Raw genomic sequence first — 16421 nt, 5'->3', positions numbered from 1 at the left:
CAAGGAAGCGATCTACCATTATTCGCAAAAGAGCGTGGTTACAATTACACAATAGCTGAATATTATTTGCAGCAAAGCACATTTAGACAGAATTACGCACTAGCAGACCATTATTTGTGACCAGTTATTTGCAGGTCACGTGGTGGACTCTCGGCCAATAAAAAAGGATGAAAATGCATCTAATGATAGCAGTTATTGTTTTGTTAAATTCGGCGTGTTTACAGTGATGTAAAAATGTATAAAAAGAGTTTTACCTCCATTTTGTTTGAACCTTACGTCCAGAGTTAAAAATATTCTTTGCGCGCATTATTAGATTACGATGAACTGAACACGAATGCTACACGGACATGGTTTGATAACACGGCTTTGCTGGTTATAGATATTATAATTTTTGATGTTCGTCTCAATGATTTGAGTGAAGGGGATGTTGGCTGCCGGGGAAAATGTAGGCCACACATTTGTGAATTCGTAGAATTTGTTTCGTATGAAGACATGATTGATCATCGCAGTTATATACACAACATAAGCAGTTGTTACAAGGTAAAGTAAACAGAAGCAAAGTTTTCAGGTCAATTTTGTTGGTAATTACCCTGTTGCCAGCTAAATTTATCAATTCCAGTCCCCGTGTAACATCCTTCATCCTTATTGGCTCATTTGTAATCTCTCTCATTGTAACGTCCAGATTAATTCCGCTGGTCTACGTTATCGCAGCCTTTTGAAGCAGTGGACTACGCATGTCACATTAACACCGTCCTTCGTTATCCAATCAGACGCCTATTTTGACGTACGTGGTTTCTATGGAGACTATGACGTGATTCTACAACTGCCTAACGGCATAAACAGCACGCACTCCTTTACATTAGATCCAGGAAATGGCCCACTTAACATTGAAATCAATTTGCCAGGTATTTGTTCCTTTAAATCGACCCATTTATAAGATTGCATGAAATGGACACATTTAGAGTAGAACTAGGCTGTCTTGTAGTCCATGCAGTACAGAACATTCGCTCAACCCCATATCTTCCCGACTGGGATATAAGGCCATTACGACGTGGGTCCTCGACCTTTTCAGCCTCCGCCCAGACCAAGCCAGGCTCTTTGAGGCTAGTGGTCGGCAAGTTTTGCCTTTCTGGGAAACTTTTCAGTAAAATATAGGTTTAGGGCAGATATCAAGCACGAAAAAGCCAACGATTTCATAGAAAACTTCAATTTGTGCGAATTTCTTGAATATTTATCAACCTTTTGAAGTTTGTCGTTCGGCAAGACGTAAAATGAACCATGTGTTTTGTTCCGTTAGACTTAATCTGAGTATCCATAAATTTCCCACATATTTGCGAGCAACTCTTTAAAGCTAAGTTTCAAGCTATTATTCTTGACTGATGTTAGAAATTATTATGAAGAACGAAAATGAAAGCTTTTAATTAACGTTTATACAAAAATATCAAGAAATTTAGGAGCAACGTTTTGGATTTTGGGCAATGTTTTAGCCACTTTTTGGCATTCTGATGAGCAACCTTCCAGCATTTTACAAGCATAATCGGGAGAGATCCAGTCACAGTTCTGCGCCAGGTTGTCTTTAACCGTCCTCTGCGCCGCTTGCCTTGAGGGGTTCACTTGAGGGCAACATGCAGTACTGAAGCAGGAACGTAAAGCTTAATCAAACGAGTATTCGGCGCTCATATGCAACACGCTTGTTTCATATGAGATGATTTTCTCCAAATCTGCACTAACCCGCCTGGTGACGTGGTCATTCACCACACTGAACGCAGACTTAAGCATATGGCATACAATCAACGCATAAAAGTATTACAAAACCAAAATCAAGCTAGACCCTGAGCGGAGTAACGCAAAACCATAGAAACTAATGCACGAATTATATTCCACACTCAAGTGAAAACCGCTTCCTCGACAAATGCAGTCTTTAGAGTTATTTCATTTTCCTTATTTCTCTGAAAATAGCAAAAGCCATCACGCTCCAACACTTTCAGAAAATCTTTTTTGAATTTTAAATTGGAAACCACAGCATAGTTTCAAGGGCCCAACATAGGTTTGGCGGGATGCAAGGCCGAGAGTAATATCTGAAGGTGGGTTGCGGGATGACAAGAATGTTAATGACGAGATGCGGGATAAAAATACTTCTGCCGGAGAGGAATTTTCTCATTTAAAATTGACGGTGGGATTCGGAATAAAAAGCATCCCGCGAGATGGCGGGATTGACCCAAAGTTAACGGCGGAATGCGGGATTGAAGAAAAAGCTATGGTCGACCCTCTTAGTTGTCCTTAGTTTTCTTAAGTTAACCTTTTTTAAGTGTGCCGCTGGCGACCTTAAATTTCTTGAGTGCCTTAAAACAATATATTTCTACGTTTACTTTAAAGGTTCTCCTACCGTCACGGAAAACAGTCAGTTTGCCGCTCCCAAACGCCCGAAAATTCCACCATTAAAGGCAGAAACGCCAAAAGTTCTACTCGGTGAAATGCAGCAAGATGCTGAAGATGACGGGCAAGACACCGACAATGAGTTTCCAGAATCCGACGAAATGAATCAAACCGGATTTTCAGGTGAAAAAAAGTCAATCAATTAACATCTACATGTACTGAGGCAGCGTGGCCGAGTGGTTAGGGCGCCGGATTTGAAATTCGGAGGTCAGGGGTTCAAGCTCCGCTCTGATTACTTTATAGCTGGGGATGTTTCTCGGTAGACCCCAGTTCAACTCTTCGGTCATGCTGGTATATAGCCAACTGGTCTGCCTCCCGCCAGTTGGGATTTTTAAGCCTATTAATTGTGTTTAGTTAAAATATTTGTTTCTTTCAGTTTAAGCGGCATGCCTGTGAACTAGCTAGCTGTTACTAAACGCATTTACCACTATAAGCAACAACATTTTGAATGTTTTTTTTTTTTCAACTACGCTCACCCGTTCGTTCGATTTTTCAGTCTCGATGTCTTTTTCTATGACATTTTTTTAACTGCAATCAAAAGTACAATTGGCCAAGTTAACCGTTTTCATTTACTGGTGCTTTCGTCTAGAGAGAATTAACAATCCCTTTCTCACTAGCTGTTACTTGTTTCCTCGGCTTCAAACAGTTTCATAAACACAGTCAACGAAAAAATATATGCTGGAATATGTTATCACTTTTAATCTCTTCTTTTGTTGAACAAACGACAAAACGCTTGCTAGTGACAAGCAAGTAAGAAAAAGCTTAACTTTTAACTAAGCAAAGTTATCAGGTAGAACTCTTGCTTTGGCTTTCACCCTGCTAGCCCTTTGTGGGTTACCTTAAAATACTATTACAGCCGGACAGTTAAAAAAGAACCGAAAAACCTATTTACTACGTACTTCCCTGGGTATTATCCTTTCTCTGACATCACCGCAAAGTGTAAGCTTTCCCTTTCTTCCCCAGTCCCACCCATCAGGAGGGATTTTGCTAATGGTGTTTGACGTTTTTCTTCAGACCACTGTACTTGTACTATTTCAAAAACTCGCATTTTTCAAAACAGTGACTTTACGTAACTTGAATTAAATTACTTAAGTGAAGCGACTTTCTGTTAATTAGCAACCGCGAATTTAAGGTTTCTCCGTACCCCCATATAACCCCCATTCCTTCCCACGCATGCGCAATACTGTGATAAATTAATCAACCATGGTTTTATATACACATAGGAAGTAACATTTTCTTCCCAATACGTTTTTGTCTATTTACCACAGATTCTTTTACGTCTTCAAGTGGGACGTTTGTCGGTTGTTATGACAATACAAACCCACTCAGGCAGCTCAAGTATAGATATGAAGGACACCCCGCCATGACACCGGATATTTGTGTTGACCATTGCGCCTCCAAAAGCTTCTCCTTTGCTGGTCTACTGATGGCGTCTGAATGTTTTTGTGGAGGTTACTTTAATGACGATTCGAAGGTCAAGGACGAGGAGTGCAAGCTACCATGTCAAGGAGATCGTCAACGAAGTTGCGGTGGACAGAAATATATTGCCATTTATTCCACAGCTTGAATTAGTTGGGAAATCAAGTAATGACAAAAGAAAATAGGAACAATTTCACGCGTGTTTTGTCAGAATTCTAAAAACTTTCCAAGCTTTTAGGCGAGTGAAATTATCAGAATTCTGACAAAACGCAATTGCAAGTGAAATTATTTCTTAATTTCACACGCACCATTTGAATACTTGTTTATTGTATCGAGAAATTTCGCGCCAAACGTTGCCATGGCAATTTTGTAAGTTCACATGTGAAATTAGAAATTAACGCTGAAATTTCGTGCCAAAAGTAAGGACTAATTTGTCACCTATGTTATTAATCTACTCGATTGGCAACTGTGACGTCAAATAGTCCACTTCCGGTACAAATGATGCTGGAAGCTTGTACAAATGTCCCTCGACTTCTTAGAAGAAGTCAACATGATCATAAGAGCCCAGTACGTCAATTACATTTGCTGACGAAAAACTAAAAAGCTTGTACATTTTCTGAGCATTTATCCAGACATTTAAGCCCATTTTTGACTGCTCTAAAAATGGCCATTTTTGACATGATTATGTTAAAAACGACCAGCTTATGTTATATGCAACCAATTTTGTTATGCTATATGTAATTTTAAAGCTAAATTTTTGAGGGCTTGGGTGGGGTTAACTAAGCTGACAATTGGTGAAAATGCTGACTGTTAGCTGCCGGAAATGTTTCGTTTGTGTTTTTTGTTTTTGATTTTTTTTTTTTCTTTTTAACTAACTGCTGAGATTTCACATCATAACAGCTTACTGCATGGTAGCTGAGGAATGGTACCTTATCCTCCATTTTGGTGGAATAACCGCTGACACATATGCACATGTACATACCTCACTCTTTCACTGACAAAACAGCAAATCCTGGGACAAAACTGAGTTCGTTTTAAGTACACTTATTCTACTTATTATAGCCTGTTACGCTGAAAACATTACACGTTTGTCGGATTCAATACGGCAATATTTCCATCTGGAGACTATGTTACCACAATAGGTGTGAGTAGTAGGTACTTGTGGCTACTGGACCACTGTAAGGACAGAACTAAACTTCAATAAGCTTATGTACCGCACTGTTCCATTTAAGGTGGATTATAACCACTAGCCAGGTTTTTTAATTATTTTTCAAAAACTATTTAAAAATGTAAATAAATTATTGTTACAATATTAACATTGCATTACATTACATGCATCTTATTCCTAAGTAGAGTAATTGATTTATTAGATGTCTCTGCATGGGCTATTGATAAATAAACAATTAACTTGTCTTTTGCTAAACAATTAATGGTCATTGCCTTGGGAAATCCCGCAACGCACAATTCAAATACATCGCTATAGGACCCTTAAGAACCTTAAGATGCTATCTTCACCATCATTTGTCACTCGATCGTGGTCGACATCTTTTTCGTCGCCTGATGTTTGTGTAAGTTGTTGACCAAGAACATAAATCCCCGCAATATATTCTAGAATGTTTCCTTTATGAAATTCAGGAAAAGCTGTGCTTTCATCATGTTTATACCCATTCCAAAATGTGTACCATCAATACTCCGAACACCGCGAGTCAAATTAAAAGTATCAAACACTGGAATACCAAATGCTGAGAGATATTTCTCCATGTCTAAGTTAAAACTTGCTATTCGGTCGTTATGGGATGGAATATTGTAATATGTATCCTTAAGGCTTCCGTGGGCGTGCACTGAAATCAATAATATATACGGCCATATTGAGCCAGAAGATTTCTTAATTTCTAGTACAGGTTCTATAATATACTTTTGCACTTTCTCTGCGTTTAAATCTATATGAAGTCCCACCCCGATAGCAATGATTGTTTTCTCTTTGTTAAGATTTTGACGAACGGTTGCCAAAATATCTGGTGCTTTGTCCATGTTATAGTACTCTTTGAAATAGATATCAAATTTGTTTTGTCCTCTACAAAATGATCTTTGGGTATCCAAAGGAATACTTGTCACTGTTTTTGTGTGACATGAGGTGGATCCGCCATCGACAAATTGCATAACACCCTCGCAGTTCTCTATCCCATGATCCACGTGATGATCACGGGTTAAGTTGAGGCTTCCTCGTTGGTGATCGTTTGTAAATAAAATCATCAATGCATTGAAGAGGTGTCTAACTAAAGAGTCACCTATCAAAACCAATCTTGAAATCCTGTCCGACATGAGCCTGCAAGCTTCTTCACTGCTGAAATTGGTAAATTTGCAGCCATTAAGTATCGGAATCAAGTCAAACAGCTCGGCTGAAATTTCTTTCCTGAAGTCAGTGCATTGATCGCAGTTACAGTGGTCTCGGTCGATTCCGCACGACCTCGTCACGTGATTGCAGCAAGGTGCCGATCCGTTTATGTCACAGAGGGCGGGAAGTTGATAACCAAACCGAGGTGAATGTAGAAAAAACGGCGCGCCACCACATCGCAAGTCGCTCCTGTGTAGTATTATCGGTATCCCACGTTTTTTTCGAATCTGAACCTCTGTAAGACTTTGCTGAATTTCATCAACTGAAGTAAGGTTTCGACGTTTGATCCATTTAGCATTTCTCATTAGATTTAATACATTGTGGCATTTGCTTGATCGATTGCTGTTTCCCCTGTATTTGTACAACAGTCGATTTGCATCGGTAAATCGTATATAATGATATTGCACATCGAGAGAACAGCTTTTCCAGTAAAATATCACGGCTAAAAGGCTTAAAATGATAGCTGTGGAAACAATTATCCTCATATAGTCTTTCAGCGCTGTTTGGAAACAAAATAAAAAGAGACTTCAGTCTTATAAAATGTAATGGAAGTTTCTTTTTTAAGCACCTTTTTGTACATCAATGCATCAAAATGTCTACTAACGGGCAGATATCCGAAACCTGCCGGCAATATGTAGCATGACGTTTTCTCTTACGACTTTTAATCTAAAACATTTTTCCTCTCAGTCATAGCTTCTTGCAAGAGAAGATAAAGAACAAGAGAGTTAATCCCCCATACAGAGTCGTTATTTTCTAACGGCAATCCCTCTAACGTTATTTATTTCAGATCACTCCCGGTTTTGGAAATTCTAAGGAAGGTTTAGAAATAGCCAATCATAGCTGCGATGAAAGTTTTAATAATGCAGAAAGCCTAAGCGGCTTATTATACACAAAGTTTCATCCGCTAGGGAAACATTTACACTCTACGCTTGGTTACATCATCGGCGGAAGGACTTGGTACGATCTCTAAAAATAACTTGAGAGGAACTTCCCAGGGAATGCCTCGTTATGGGGATTAATTCTGTTACTCTTCATCCTCTCTTGCTTTCTCAATATTATAAGCATTTAAACTAAAACATGTAACAGACAGCTCGTATCTGACAATTCAGGGTCAGTTTTCCCATTCAGTCGCCCTTAGTCTTTCAAGCTGTAAGGAACTTAACGATTTTAAGCGTATAAAACAAATTACGTGTACCCACTACGTTTCATTGTCCAAACTTGATTCCATTTCGTGGCCATGGAAAGGAAGTGTCCTTGAGCTTATTTAGCATCTGATGAAAATTCATGCACCAGTCGCCTTTGTTCACTCCTGAAGAATTATCAACCAGTCAGAAATTCAATATTGAATTAAAAGCTCGTTAACATTTTGTGTTTTGACTTACGGTGGTATTTTGTTCATAAAATGTCACATTGCTGCTAGAGTTCTCTCGAGCTAGATAATTACACTCTCCCTCTGAAAGGACAACAAGAGATAAGGCTATACAAACATATACCATTTTTACCAGGAGTTAGAGATACTTTACACGAAGAACCTGTTAAGCAACTCATGGCCAAGAAGTTGCTTTCAATGCAGTGTTTGGTCTCTCGTGGTCTATCAATTACGAACATATTTATCTTTAAATCAAATCGAATTCCTTATATTTACCTGAGTAAATTGTCAGCAATATTTCCTACCACGTACCAGATCATTTGCCAAGGAATCGCCAAACATCACTGGTTTAACAACGCTATATGGCCACGCGCTGTTGTAAACGGATGTCTATTGTTGTCCAACGCAACCTGCTTACCATAAAGCCAGACCACATCGCGTCTAAAATGCAAAAAGTAACATCAAGAATTGGTTCACCCTGCGCATCATCGTTTGTACGCTGAAATCCCTTTGTTCTGAGTAAGCGACAATCAAGCCTTAATCCATGTTAGCTGTCGAGAAAGTATAAAAATGTAGAATTTAACCTGCCATCAGACCTTTTGCGGGTGTTTTGGTGTTAACAGCACAAAGCATTCTGCTATTGTCCCAAGAAGTGCATTCTTGCGTATTAAAATTCTGGCAATTGGCTGTGTAGGAAATAAAGAGAAGGCATGGAGGCGTAACAGGGAAGGGGGAGGCTTGTATAAGTATCTTCATCCAAAAGGCTTTTTAAAAAGAGGGAGGCTTAGGCACCGTCCACACTGCGCCCAAGAAATTTGAAAACGCGGTTTTATTTCTACGGTTCAGCCGATTGACCACACTAACTAACGGAGCATTTCGAAAATGCTCTTCAAACCGGAGGAATTTGCAAACGCCGGCCTTTCGTTTTCGTGTGCGCGGAAAACGATGAAAAAAACGGAGCTTTTCCAAAACGATTGTATGACGCTTATCATGTGATTTCCCTGACCGAGTTTTCCTCAAGCTCAAATCCAAACTGACCGGTGATTGTCGAATTTTAAATTCCTCGGGGGAGTGGGGACGAAAACATATTTGATAAGTTACGTTTTCAGAGTGAAAACACCGTTTTCCAATTTCTCCTGCAAAGTGTGGACAGCGCCTTACTCTAGAAGGGCATCAGTTCAAAGAGAATTTCCAGTAGCTTACACGCATGTAGCCTACACGCAGAATAGTGTAAAACAAAGTTCATAGTGGACGGCTACACGCAGGCTTTTTTTATTTTAGTGCTAATCAAACAGAGCGGATTGAATGAGGTCGGGCAACCATTACTCTGTTCTATCCAGTAAACCTTAAAATGAGTTTGCATTAAAACAGAAAAAAACAGAATGTCAAAATAATGTCAATCCTTCCTCTCCAAATCATGTCACATCATGCGTTCCTCTTCTTATGGGAAAGGAACGCGTGACGAGTCAAAAGAACGTCTGCGACGATAACTTTTCGGGGTAGGAATAAACCAAATTAACATTATATACATTTAATTTTGCGTCTTAGAGCGGATGTCATAATCGATTTCGCTAATGTTCCTCTGCTTTGTGACCAGAATATGAATTGTCGGAATAATTCCAGGAACCAATTTTGCACAGGTTCCAAACACAAAAATTATTCACTCATATTCCTTCTCAAATACTAATGAAATTTAAATATCTCGCACTTATTACAATGAGAAGACGAACCAATCAAACGAATGCATTTAATTAGCCGTGCGGTGCGTGGTCGCAAAACGTGTGCAAATTTGAATTGCTAATTACACATCGCTGAAACTTTACTGCGTCGGGTTCCTTGGTCGTACATCTACCATTCTATTCAAAATTCAACCCGCGGAAATTTAACTTGGCTCTTCGCCACTTCTGTGAACAAGAACCAAGCTTTCATTTTGGACTGTCCTTTCGTTTGGAGCCGTTACGAAACACAAACACTTCCACGAAAAGTTAATTCACTTCAAGCAAACCTTGCATGGACGTGCCTCGAATAAAACGTTCTTTACGTCTTGACAAGGTAAGAACTGTACACAAAACGGCGGGTCTAAACTACAGGTCGCATTCAACAGATCAGGGTACAGGTCACTGTGCTACAGATTAATAAACAGCACCAAGATTCAGTGTCCTAGCCCTAATTAGCCCTAGCACTCGGCGGAAATGTTGTTTTAGATCGAGAGCAAACTTTTGGCATAGTTATTCATCAGTAGAGTAGGGATTTCTATTGTTAACCTGTGGAATGTGACCTGTATTTTAGACCCGGCTTACACAAAACCAGTGTATTTAATAAGGGTAACTTGGTCTTTTTCTCCTTCGAACGTTGTCCATGAACAGTTAGTAAACATTTCGAAACAATTAGCACTCCATAAATATCAGTTAAGCCTTGTCCACTCAGCAATGAACGTCGACATTTGGAGCTTCTGACAAGGGGGTTAATTCATTCGACCAACCGTGATTGGAAACTTATTGAGTTTCTGTGTGAAGTTTGTTTTCGTTCCAGTTTTGCATTGTGCGTTCATTGCTTTTACTTGTTTCAACGCAACGAAATGACATGTTCCAAGTATCAGCAAGGCGAGCTTAATAATTGCAGAAGGCCGAATGCTCACGTATCATGAACAAAATACGTAAATCGCGACTTACACGATTGCCTAGAGAGGGTTTTTATTGGAGAGTGGAGGGAATTGTAACTTGATAATCAGGTCTTCTTTCAGTAATCCCCATTAGACCACAAATATAAAATCAGATCTTTAAATTTCTATTTTATATTTCTTCAGGGACAAATGAAGAACACAGTATTGGATGGAAAGATCGAAGAATTGGAGGAAAAGATGGCGTTAACCGGATGATGAAAATTATGGGTAGATTTGATTGCTTTGTTTAGTTCAATGTAGTGGAGTAAATAAAAAAGTGTCAACAACAACAACAACAACAATCTTTACTTTCCTTCATTTTAAAATTGCATGTTATTTGGCCGCGGATGGCGAGTGTTAATCTAGGCGGACCATTATCGCTTATGCATATAACTAGATTAAATAAATAACAATAAGTGTCTGGAAGGGCGTGCTGATATCCAAGTTATCGGTTAAAATTTTAACCACATTGTATAGTGACGCAGTTGCGTGAATTTTATCATGATCATGATCAGAGACCAATGTCACCAGGAAGTTCACAATACATTTAGTACTTCCGGCTGTCTGAGGAAGAACAATGACTATGTGATTATTTACAAGAAAGACAAAGCAAGCTAGTTTAGCCGTGCTTTAATAAAGCCTCGTGATTGTTTTTTTCTGTAGGATAAAATTTGTTAATCGGCTAAGGGTTTTTAAATTTTGAGATCGTCTTTGTTAACATTTAACACAATTTTGAGAGCTGAAGTAATCTGTATGCGGCTTATACACTTTTCGTGAAAACTTCTGAGACGCCTTTTGAATTTTGAAGGCGCGTATTTGAAATGCGTAGATGCGTTTCTCTTTGTTTTGCTGACACAATTCTAAAACCCGTAACTAGGCCTGTTTGAAATTTGTAGACGTCGTTTTGAAAATCTGTTGTCATCATTTCGAAGTTGGTAGAAGTCTTTGCGAAATATTGCAGTCGCCCTCTGGAATTTTAGGCGTGGGTTTTAAACTTTATTCGTGGATTTTCGAGTTAGCTTTGTAGAAGCCTGATTGAAATTTTGACTTCGCCTATTTGTGCTCTTGTTAAAAAGAAAAAAATATGTGCGGATACCTTTTTTGGAAATTTTTGCATGTACCGCCTTTTAGAAATTTGAAGATGCCTTTTGATGCAGAGCTATTCACATTTTGTGAGCTACCTTTTGAAATTGAAAGTTGCCCTTTCTGAAAAAATGATGTTAATTAAGGTCTTTTTAAACGGATGGTTAACAAGGAAGTAAGGGAACTGCCTTTTAAACAAATATCGGCTTTTCGAAAACCGAGTGAAATAAAGTTGAGCGATTCAGAAAGAAAAATGGGGCGCCTGGCTCAAGCAGTAACATTGTCTTATTAGCTCTTTTTGAAACATGCAAACGTTCTTCGTGCTTGTTTCCAAATCGTGATTAGAGTATAGCTTCACGGAAGGAAATATTTGATTTTCTAATAATTAGCAATTCATTTACTTGCTTGTGATATCGCTTTTGATATTTAACGAAAAATTAATCGGGTGCCGTCTTGTTAGGATTATGTATGTACTAAAAGACTGATTCGTGGCTGTGCGGAAATTGTCGACCTTTGGTTCAGATAAGATTGATGTCTTCTAATATAAACACTATTTCGAGCTTTACAAATGGTGGATTTATGAAAAATTTTTTAGACCTCTTTTGAAATGTTTCAGACGATGCTTTGAAATTTAACTGTGAATTATCTCTGTTCCTTGACAGTTTTATAAATGAAAAATTTATATTGATGACTCCTTTATCAACAAAAAAATGATTTATTCACATGACCAGCATCAGAAATCTTAAAGGTTATAGAGCAGGGGAAAAGAAACGTTTGAATTAGAGCTTTGTATTGTTTTTCAAAATCAAGTCTTTACAACATGAAGAGTATAAAATGAGAAGCGAGAAGTAACGAATGTCACTTTATTTGTTACCTCTGAAACTGGCACAATAATATTCGTTTTCTATGACAGCTCAGAGACATTGTTATCCAGGAAATTATAAATTTTTATGCTCTTTATTTGCTAACCGAAGAACTAAATTGATTCACCAAATTTCTCTAACTGTCCATTGATATGGACACCTGTCAAAATAATTTGTCTGAAGGAGTGAAAAAGAACTGCATCTTAGATGGCGTGTCTTAAAAAGTCTTGTAAAATTTTGTGCTTTTACACCCGTGTCGCACAAAACTTTTTCAATTCATCGGGCTCAAATTCCTTGGGCCAGTTAATCTTGCTGTTCCATTTCAATATTAAGAACTTATGTTTTTGTAGCTCCATCAGAAACTGTATCGCTTATGCTAATAACGCAAATATTGTAAACAAAGATTCTCCTATACGTCCTTGTTCGTAATTTACCGATTTACCAATTGGTTGAGATCTATGCGGTGATAGCTGATTAAGCCCATAATTGCAGATTGTTTATAGCTGTTTATGATTTAGTTTTACGACCATATTACTGTTCAGCATCTTACTAACTAGGAAACCTAAAGAGAACACCAATAAAATGGACTTAAAATTTCTCGCAGTTATCTGGATGTGTTTCATTGATGTGTCTATTCTATCCTACAAAAGATAGCGTTTAATTCCGCCAAAATTAAAACACGAAAAAAAAATCGCATGTTGTTGTTTTGCATGTCAGAAAGAATGTGCGAAAAAGTGTAATAATGAATTCAAGGCTATTGTTCTGCTTATCAAACCGTTTGTTTAGCGATATTTTTGTTCTTTTAAGTTTTAGGCGGAAATAAAGGTAATTTTTGTAACGTTTTTCTCCAGAAGCGAGCTTTTATTTGAATATTGCTCTACCAAAATACTAAAGAACTGAACGAATGGGAATGCGAAGTGACAAAAAGTAGGATTTATTTTTATAAATATTTTAATTTGTACTGTCCCACCTTAGGCACGTGAACTCGATGTGCTACTAGTATCAACAACTGATGCGGTGAGAAGAAAAACAAAAACAAAAAAAAATACTCGAATTCTGCTTGTGTAAAAGGCGGAAAAATTTATCAGAAAGAATTCAAATTGAACTCATGAAAATTCTCTTCGTTTAGTATTTACCAGAAGTCTTGTAGCTAATTTTCTTGCCTTGTAAGTTATACCTTGTAAGTTATACCTTTTTTTAAAAATTCAAAATAATTTACATATTACGGCCGACAAGGCTGCGCTATTTTTCGTTCGGTCAGATTCGCTCAGTTTTTCGCGCTAATCTAGTGCTTTCTAATTCGAAATTAAGATATATCTTGTAGCAAAATGTGACATTAGGGATACAAATTTCCTCGGGGAAGGAGAGCGCGTTTTGAAATAGTAAATCATTAAGTCTGCACGAACATCGAAATGTTCACTTTATTATATTTAGAAAGTAGTCGTCAACAGTAAACAAGCACAACTCGGAAATGGAAATTATTATTTTGTCTGACAGTGTGGAATTGTTTTGATGTTTTCTACATTTCACACCATCGCTAGAGTTTTGTTATGACCTTAATTAAAGGGAAGCCAAAGCACAAGCACAAGAATAAACATAATCATCAGCATAGTAAAAATTCTTTTTTTACCCTTGATTGTAGCTTTGAATGTTCATGTTTTCTCTTTCGCGTAGCTAAACCGCTTTTTGTACAACTTCTATGATGTAGCCTACGCGTTCTAATCACTCTAATCATTCTTTGTTTATTTCTTTCAGAGTGCTTGGGTTTCTCTTCAGCGCCATCAAGCCAGAATTAATCGAAGACGGACAAGCAAACACAAACTATTAATATTTCCGAAAGGTAGTTAAATTAGTTGAAACCCGCTGTCGCTAGGAAGAATTTGCTAATTCCTCATCAGACTGTTGAAAATTACGCTTTGAGAGAATTTCTGCAAGATTAAATGCAAACTACAGAGAATTTCCTGTAAGAATTTTATTTGGACAAAAACTTCACACGAATAAATACTAAGCTTTTTTAACAGTTGTAGTTTATCGATTGCTAAGTCTGAGATGATTTTTTTTTTCGGCCAAGTTCTTTCACTTGATAAACTAGGTTTAAAAATTTTCAATTTTCCCGCCAAAAGACTTAGAAAAAATACGGGCGCTTAAAATACGCATGCGCCAATTTTTTAAAAAAATTACTTCTTACTAACATCTGTTTGGAAATTTTTAGTTTTCCCGCCAAAAGACTTAGAAAAAATACGGGCGCTTAAAATACGCATGCGCCATTTTTTTTTAAAAAAAGATATAAACTACTTAGTTATCACTTACACTTAACTCTAGCCAATAAATGCAACATCTTATTCAGGTGTGCATTTCTTTTGTAATCTTTATTAAGTCAATAAAATATTTCAAACAGTGAATTACTCGCAACAAGTGTTTTATTCATCTTTAATTTTTTACTTACAATAATTAATTATTTTATTGAAATTAAATTAATTACAAAGGTGTGACCAAAAAAATTTGCCCTATATATACTAAGACTTTTGGCGGGAAAATTGGAAAAGATTTGCACAGCGTTTCCCCTGACAACTTTTTTGACAAAAATTTTAAGGGGGTAACCCCTTCAATTTTTCCCGCCAAAAAAATTCAACATATACCATCTTGAACACAAACTAACGGGAAAAATTGATTCCAAACATAGGAGTTTTTTGTCAATAAAACTAAGATTTTGAATCCAATAGATGTCTGTTTGTGTTGAAGATGGTATATTCCCTGATGATATCTGGTTAAATAGCCTGCCTTAAAACGACAAGCAGCTAGAAAACTATTTACAAAAGTGAGAAGAGCAAGTTAAAATTTCCGCAAATGAAATGTTTATGGATAACATTGAGAGGATGAAAACATTTCTAAATCGAAATATTTAAGAAAGTCTGTACATATAGCCGGGTAACTTGCGCCCCAACTATATGAACTCTCTTAACTATAACGATTCCAAAATGTCGCCATCCTCTCAATGTTGTGCAGAAACATTGTAGATGTTTTAAGTTGCTCGTCACATTTCGGTAAATAAATTTCCAGCAGCCCCTCATTCACAGCTAAACTATTTAACGTGATATCATCATCCAATTTATTTCAAGAAGATAGCAAAGGCATGCCATGAACCCAATTACTCATACGAGATGAAATTTAATAACACTTCAATGTAGTCTTAGTGTTTAGTATCTTTTAGAACTTCCGTCACTTTTAACCGAGATAAAAAGTCAAAACCCGACAAATTATAGGCCAATTTAAAGAAAACTCGTTCATGGCTTGCTTCGTTATCTTCTAGAAATTACTTCCAGCGAGGTATTAAAGGTTAATGTCTGGTTATCAAGCTTCAAAATGTATAGCTTCTCTTAGATTCTTGTGGTAAAACTTTGTCATATGCGAACAAAAGTAATAGCACGTTAGAAGAATCAGACAATCGAATAAATAACATCCTTGAAAGGCAATAGACCCAATAGCAAATGTTCAAAAAATTGTCCGTAGAAAACGATCGCCATATCATTTTAGAAGAATCACACAATCGAAACTACATAATGGCTCACAATTTTTTGTTCATGACAAACGATAGCGATAACATTTTCAACGAATCAGAGCATTGCAGCTAAGTCTTCAAAATCAAAGATGTAATAGTAAATGCTTTTATTGAAAATAGCTGTCAGTTGCGGACGAAAGCAATAGCATCTTTGAATAATCAAACAGTTGCAGCTACATTTTTGAAAAGGAGCAAATCTAGAAATTAGATCTCGAATTAAAAATGTTCGGCAGACCAAATGATAGCTTTAGAATAGTCACAAAATTGAAGCCACTTTAAAGCTTAAAATACAAATGACAGTCGGGAAAATTTGGAAAATCAGACAATTAGACCTACATTTTTGAAAAGCAGTTTTGAAAACAATTGCTTGACAACAGACAGAATTTGCCTCGCTGGAAGTTAAGCAAGAGGATATATTTGGTTTCTGAAGGATTTTCAAGTCCCCTTCCGAAGAAACAATTTAAACCAATCGTTTTCCGTACGGAAATGTATAAAAGAATATCTTCCCGTAACCTACCCACTACCTTCAAAACACCAAGATCAATCCAGAAACCCAATATCCTCTTCTAGAATCATTTATTTCAAGGTGGCTCTGCATGCCCAGTGCACACTGAACTGGAATTTAAAAAATTCAA

General features: G+C 37.3%; 2 protein-coding genes and 1 long non-coding RNA gene across 3 annotated transcripts in view; 2 read left to right on the top strand and 1 right to left on the bottom strand.

Moving 5' to 3' along the window:
• Window positions 1-5197, top strand: part of LOC145467282 (uncharacterized) — a 35786-nt gene extending 30589 nt beyond the window's left edge. The window contains exons 14-16 of the mRNA XM_081450827.1: window positions 683-920; window positions 2227-2559; window positions 3705-5197. Of these exons, the coding sequence (XP_081306953.1) occupies window positions 683-920; window positions 2227-2559; window positions 3705-4003 (870 nt within the window). The 3' untranslated portion in view covers window positions 4004-5197. The remainder of the gene's footprint in view (window positions 1-682; window positions 921-2226; window positions 2560-3704) is intronic.
• A 101-nt stretch (window positions 5198-5298) lies between these two features.
• Window positions 5299-6870, bottom strand: LOC145468570 (uncharacterized). The gene has a single exon (XM_081452306.1). It carries the CDS (start codon window positions 6733-6735, stop codon window positions 5464-5466), a length of 1272 nt encoding a protein of 423 aa, XP_081308432.1. The 5' UTR covers window positions 6736-6870; the 3' UTR covers window positions 5299-5463.
• Window positions 6871-9424: 2554 nt separating this feature from the next.
• On the top strand, window positions 9425-14245 carry LOC145468572 (uncharacterized). Its single transcript, XR_014042224.1, has 3 exons — window positions 9425-9671; window positions 10426-10509; window positions 13983-14245. It is a non-coding gene; the product is annotated as an uncharacterized LOC145468572 (long non-coding RNA).
• Window positions 14246-16421: the final 2176 nt, after the last annotated feature.

Source organism: Orbicella franksi, chromosome 14 (genome assembly GCF_964199315.1).
Source record: "Orbicella franksi chromosome 14, jaOrbFran1.1, whole genome shotgun sequence".
In the NCBI taxonomy this organism is placed as follows: Eukaryota; Metazoa; Cnidaria; class Anthozoa; order Scleractinia; family Merulinidae; genus Orbicella; species Orbicella franksi.
Note: the sequence above shows the minus strand (reverse complement) of the source record. Positions and strands in the feature narration are given on the sequence as shown.